The 6,816-nt window shown below is 51.7% G+C and overlaps 2 protein-coding genes across 2 annotated transcripts in view; both read right to left on the bottom strand.

Moving 5' to 3' along the window:
- The window catches only part of LOC148218136 (class I histocompatibility antigen, F10 alpha chain-like), an 81,880-nt gene that overhangs the window by 41,473 nt on the left and 33,591 nt on the right, over window positions 1–6,816 (bottom strand). The window lies entirely within an intron of this gene.
- LOC148218138 (endogenous retrovirus group K member 8 Gag polyprotein-like) lies at window positions 4,710–6,098 on the bottom strand. Its single transcript, XM_088158021.1, has one exon. The coding sequence runs from the start codon at window positions 6,096–6,098 to the stop codon at window positions 4,710–4,712; it is 1,389 nt and encodes a 462-aa protein (XP_088014147.1).

Raw genomic sequence — 6,816 nt, 5'->3', positions numbered from 1 at the left:
GCGCTACCTCTGTGAACTCGTTCCAAAAGTTTGGTGGCCCTACGGTGGTGCAGTCGAGGTCGTGTAAACTACGCTTTCTCCTAGATGTTATATTTGTGAGCTGCATGAGGGCAGTTACATTGGGGTGAAACATGTTTAGTTTCCCCAAGTAGCAAGGCCCCCCTTGTGGTCTTACGGGGATGCCATTCCAAGCGCGGTCCCCACAGATTAGGAATATTCCCGGGGGCAATGCTCTGGGCTCGGTGATGTTGCTGCCGTTACACTGGGAGTAAAGTTGTAGGTGGATACTGCTTGGCTGAAGGGCGGAGTCGAGAGTCGCCCAAAACTCACTTGGTGTATTGAGATGGCTGGGGTTTAGTGGTTCGAAACTGAACCACCCTCCTGTTTTGTTTCCTATAGTGGTGCTAGTGCTCCCAAAGAGGTCAAGTTCCTCTGGAGGCGAAGCCAGGGTGCGATTTAAGGATAAGACAATTCGGCATTGCCAACATCCATCGTGCTGTGCCGGTTCAGAGGTGTCGACTGCACAGGACTGGGTTAGGTTGCCATCAGTTAGGGCAATTAAGGTATCGTTAGCGACATATCCCGTGAACTCTCTTGGTCTCCAGACTGGTAACCCTACCAGGCATGTCCTGAATGGATTTTGTACTCCCCCCAAACTTAAGCAGATTGACTCTTGCTTTGTTATGTTGGCAAATGTTACCCATACGTTTTCTCGAGGCGCATGCTGCATTGGGGAAGCTTGTGCGTAAGCAAGCGTAATAAGCATAAGCGGTGCAATGCTCATTTTCGTTTTGAATTCTTTGGTAGCCGACTTCTTTTGTGCTTTGGGTTGCCTTTTGCTATCTGCCACTGCTTTACTTTTTCTATGCACTGATCTAATATCTCTTCTGGGTCTGTATCGGGCTTAAATGGCCCTATCCGGGACCAAGGCAGGTGCGGCACCTTGTGTCTGCACCTTCCGGCGAGGATGCGCGAGCCTGCGCTGCTTCGCTGCCTCGTGATCCAGTTGGTAAATTCCCACCGGGCCCACGCTAACAGGAGCTGCTCTGGTGTCTCGTATAGGCTCCGAATCTGTGCATACGGCGCACCTGCTTCTCTCTCTAGGGCCCAACCCCAATCTGAGTTTCTTAGGTCTTCCCCCTGGCACCTTCGGCACCACAATCTAAACACCGTTCTCTGTTCTACCCACGAACAGTCCCCACAGCCCCCGCACTTTAGAGCCACCCAGGCCTCACACAGCTGCCCTCCACACGCGTAACAAGGACGACTGCTAAGAGGCTGGTCTTCTTGGTAGGCATGGCTCTCGATCCAATCGGCCCAGTTCGGTGGCGTCTGTCTCAGTGCCTCACGGGCAGCGCTGTTATACTGTGCTAGCTCCCGCAAATAGGGCTGTGAGATCGACGTCAACTTCTGCTGAACCCGCTCCTGGTCGGCTGGGGTCAACGGTCTCCGCAGGAACCTTTCCACCAGTTCGGTCATCTAGAATGGGCTTCACCCACCTAGCAGGGACCCAAACTGTTCCTGTGGGGGTAGAAACACAAACATACCCTCTGCCCCAATATACCACTTCCGCAGGGCCGTTCCATATCCCTGTCTTTGGGTCCCGGTACTTCACCCATGCCTTCGTACGCTCTTCTTTGTTGCCTTCCCTTTTCCCTCTATGCCTGATTGCAGGCGGCTCCGACTCATCCCCAAACACACACAGATAATTCATCACATAGAGAGCTTTGGCTAGTCTTTCCTGTGGATCACCTATGGACTTGTGTTTGAGTAAATATTGTTTGAGTGTCCCGTTGGCTCTTTCTACTATAGCCTGTCCCGTGGGCGAGTGTGGTACTCCTGTGATGTGTTTAATTCCCCAGAACCTCATAAACTGACTTACTTTCCTGCTGACATACGCCGGCCCGTTGTCGGTCTTTACCTCCCTAGGCGTTCCCATAACTGCAAAGCAACTTGTCAGGTGTCTAATTACATGGATTGTCTTTTCCCCTGTCTGCGCTGTAGCCCAGACATACTTACTATAAGTATCTATCGTAACGTGCACATACTTGAGCCTCCCAAACTCTGCTACGTGTGTGACGTCCATCTGCCAAATTTCGTTACTCTCCAGGCCCCGAGGGTTTACTCCGCACCCAAGGCCTATCCCACTGTTATGATGACTGCAAATGGGGCAGGCTTTCACTATGGCTTTTGCTTCTTGTGTGCTTACTTTAAACTTGCGCACCATCCCTTTGGCATTTTGGTGAAATCGTGCATGTGACTCCCTCGCTTCAATCACTCTGTCATCTGCTACATTCATGACCAATCTATCCGCCCTAGCGTTGCCCTCTCCCAAGCCTACGTCCCACTTGTGACTTCTAACATGTATAATACAGTAGGGCTTCGTTCTTGCCCCTACTACTCGCTTCAGTTGGCATAAGAGCTCGTAGAGTCTTCTGTTTTGCACCTCTTTTACCGAGGCGTCCTCAATTCTCTGTGCTACTCCTGCTACATAAAATGAGTCAGTAACCACATTCAGAGGCCCTTGCAGTTCACTTAATGCCCATACAACGGCAAGCAACTCCAATGTTTGTAAGCTGTCTTCCGGAGTAGCATCCATTGTCTGACTTTTCCATCGAGGGCCTTCTTTCCAAGTGACAGCTGCTCTTCTTGTCCTTTTCCCAGCATCTGTGAAAGCTGTGACAGCGCCTGCTATCGGCTGCTCCGAGCGCATTGGCTTTGATACCCAGTCCCAGTTTCCTAACCACTGAAGGTGTCGTGGCGTCAGCGGTCCGGTGTGGACGGCTGCTCCGACTTCCAGCAAGGCTGTTTGTAGATCTCCTGAGTTGAGGAGGTACCAATCTAAGTCCTCCTTCTTCATGGGCAAATAGATTACTGTCGGGCTTAGTCCGGTGATTTCCATAATCCTTACCCGACCCTTACGAATCAAGGTAGCTATTTGTTCGATTTTTGTGCTGATTGTCCTTTTTGCCTGTAAAGGTGGGGTTATCCACTCTAGTACCTGCATCTCCCCCGTTTTCTTTTGAGTCTGTGTGAGTGCTCCGAGTAGGTGGTCGGGAGTACTCCAAATGGTAAGATCTATGGGTGAGGATACATCTCGGCGGGAGACAAACCCTTCATCGACACAGCGTATAATGCCGTCGAGAGCGTCCTTTTGTCGTGGGGTCATGGTCACAGGTGTGGTTGGGTCAGTCCCCTTGAGCAGTGGCCTAAGGGAGTCTAGCAAGGAGTTGGGTATCCCAACTATTGGTTTGAGCCACTGCAGATCTCCTAGTAATCGTTGGGCCTCATTGAGACTGGTGATTTTTGTTGCGAGCTGGAGCTTTTGCGGTTGTACGATTTGATTTGTGATAGACCACCCTAGGTACTTCCACGGTGTAGTTCGCTGTATCTTTTCTTGAGCTATCACGAGGGATGCCTCCGCCAGAGTAGCTTGAATCTCCTGCATTTGGGCATCCGTGAATGCTGTTTCCTGGGCAAACAGGATGTCATCCATGTAATGGTAGATGATTGTGTCGGGCCATTTTTGCCTCAGGGGTTGTAAGGCCGCATCAACATACAATTGGCACAGAGTAGGCGAATTTTTCATACCTTGTGGAAGAACAGTCCATTCATATCTCTTATCGGGTTCCCCCCTGTTTATTGCCGGCAAGGTGAATGCAAATCTTTTAGTGTCCTGGGGGTGCAAGGCTATAGTAAAAAAGCAGTCCTTTAGATCAATAATCAGAAGAGGCCAATGCTGCGGGAGCATTGCTGGATTGGGAAGGCCTGGCTGCAATGCCCTCATTGCCTCCATCTGCGCATTTACTGCTCTTAGGTCATGCAAAAGACGATATTTTCCTGACTTCTTTTTGATCACAAAGATTGGTGTGTTCCATGGGCTCGTAGAGAGTTTTAAGTGTCCTTGTTGGAATTGTTCCTCCACGAGTTGATGTGCTTGTATTAGACTTTCCCTTTTTAGAGGCCATTGCTTAACCATTACTGGCTCATCGGTAGTCCAGGTGATCGGGATCGGGAAAGTCCAAGCAATGGCGATTACCCCAAAGGGTGCTCATTGGATAGCACCACCCCAAGCTGGGCTAGAATGTCCCTTCCTATTAAACAATGCACTGATGGTGGTAACGCGACTACCGATAACACAGTCACTAGATCCTGCCCATCTATGGTGACCTTTATTGCGGGTGTCTTTCTGGCGAGGGTGAACCCTCCTACGCCCGTTACGGTATCCGTGGTCTGCAGTGACGGCCAATCGTGAGGCCATTTTTCTGGAGAAACAATGCTGGTATCTGCCCCAGTATCCAAGAGTCCCATCATTTCTATGGAGCGTCCTGCATAGGTTAATCTCACTTTCTTTTTGGGTCTACTGTGCAAGTCCATTGTGAGCATCGCAATACCAGAGGATCCGAACCCTTGGTCTCCACGTGGGGTCTGTTTTAGCGGTTGCATACCCCGGCTCATTTGTGGGAGCGGAATAAATTGGGCGATACGCTGGCCTGCCTCAATCGTAAGGGGAGGGAAGGGAGTGTACACCATTACTTGTATCTCTCCCGTGTAGTCTGCATCGATGACGCCTGTCAGCACAAACAGTCCTACAATAGAGCTTGAGGAGCGTCCCACTATTAATCCTCCACAGGCTTGTACTTTAATGATCACTGGGCCACGAACTCCAGTTGAGACCTTGACGGGGCGTGTTGTTATCAAGGATGTCCTTACTGTGGCTGCCAGGTCGAGTCCCAAACTCCCTGTTGTGGCTGGCTGTAGACAGGAGATGGCGCTGATGTCACGGCGGCTACTTGTGTCCGGGCGCGGCTGCCAGGCGCGCTCCGCCGGGAGTTTCCCGACTTGCGGCGGCAAGCTGATGTGTTATGCGTGTTGCTTTGGCAGTTCTGGCACCATACTCCTGAGGCACGACAGTCCCGTCGAAAGTGGCCTCCGCCTCCGCATCTATAGCACCGCGCTGCTGGAGGTCGGTGCTCGGTGGAGGTGACTGGAGCCGCTGTAGAAGCACGGAGCGGAGCAAGAGCGGCTAGCACCTGCGACTGTGTGGACTCGGCCTGTTTTTGTAGCCCTAAACCTATTTCCTTCAGCGCATTGACCAAGAAGGCCTGCGTCCCTGTTGGTTGTAGTGCCATTCGTTCTAACGCCTCTTCTATTGTCCAATTGGCCCCTAAAGTCGACAATACCCTCTTTGTTGCCTCATTGCTATTCTGCAACGCACATTGTTTAAGTAGGGCCCCTCTCATATACTCTGGGACTCCTGCCTTCTCGATAGCTTCGGCGGCCTTGTCTACAAAAGTTCCAAAGGACTCCTCCCTTCCTTGTTTTATTCCCATATACATAGGTATGCCTGAGCTATCCTTGACCTGATCAATGGCACTCCTCACTAGACGCATGGCTTCCCTAACCTTATCGGGCCCCGAAATCATTTGAGCCTCTGTCCTGCGGTATTGTCCCAGTCCCATTAACTCGTCCATTGTGATTCCAGCCAACGGATCGCCAGCACCCCTCTGTACCGCAACTGCCTCATGAACAAGGGCTTGCCAGTGTGCGTTAAACAGCAGCTGTTGATGCTGCGTGAAAATCAGCTTCACTATGCTTCTTAAATCATTTGGCAATAACAAGTATGTGTCGAACAAGAAATCTAGCATCTGCTTAGCTGGCTCGCTCCGGAAACCGAACTGAGTCACTGTTTGTCTTAGCTGGGCTAACAGCTTCCAATCGGGAGGCGAATACGCTCCCACTTGGACAGCTTGTCCCTGTTGATTTACCCCTTGGGTGTACGTTACAGGAAAGGCCCAGGCTCTCGCTGCGCCAACAGCGGCTTCGTCCCCGGTCTCCAGACCATGTCTGGCCAGCATGTTCCACGCCTCCCTTCGCTGTTTAGCCATCTCCTCCCACAGGTCGCTTCCCGCCCCAGGGACAGGGTCTGGCTCAGCTGTAGGTTCGGGGGCGCTAAACTCCGGCCGGCAAGGGGACTTATCACCGTAAGGTTGGGGTACCCCGCCCTCTGCAATTTCCTCCGCTGACGCAGCGGCGTCATCCTCTCGTTCTTCCAAGGGAGGTGCAGAGGGCCAAGCGCAGCTGGCCGTGTCTGCCATTCCTGCCGACCCCCCAGCAACAGGTATTTCTACCCTGGTCGTGCTAGGTGCTCGGGGCTCATTATCGCCATACTGAGCATTTCTTTTATATGCCTCAACTGCCTCCTGTGCTGCCCTTCTCTCAGCTTGCTGCTTTAGTAGTGCGTTATGAACTACCCGCCAGATTTTCCCCAGCTTTTTCGCTGTTTTATCATCCTCCAATACCGCCTCCCACAACACATCCCCTAGCTTACGCCACTCATTCAAATCATGCACGGTGTGAGGGTTAGAGAATAAGCCTTTAGCATAACCCCAGGCTAACAACCCCGGTACGTCCTTCCTGGGATTAATCTCTTTTATCCCCAACTTTTCTAAATGCACTATAAATAAATCATATGCTGCTTGCCTGTACATTTTTTGTCGTCAGCGCTGTTGCAACTCTCCGGCTTCGGCAGCACGTATGGCCCAAGACCACCTTTGTAGCTCCTGGGGGTGTCTTCCCTACGTCGTTTGACACCGACCCGGTTGCGGCAGGCCCCAACTCTACTTCACCGACCGTGGCGCGTTCTCCCCCGTTTTCTTTAGCGACGGGGGGACGTCGGGGTCACCATTTGTCGGCGAAGGGAGACGCGGACACCAGATGGTCATCCACAAAGTCTCGTTTATTGGTACATGGAGTGTTGATTAAATACAGTGCTTAATCAGCTCATGCATAGTGCAGAATCTGAGCTCATCATTG

The sequence above is a fragment of the Sturnus vulgaris genome, unplaced genomic scaffold, assembly GCF_052056855.1.
Source record: "Sturnus vulgaris isolate bStuVul1 unplaced genomic scaffold, bStuVul1.hap1 Scaffold_195, whole genome shotgun sequence".
NCBI lineage: Eukaryota > Metazoa > Chordata > Aves > Passeriformes > Sturnidae > Sturnus > Sturnus vulgaris.
This window is presented reverse-complemented; position numbering and strand designations above follow the sequence as displayed.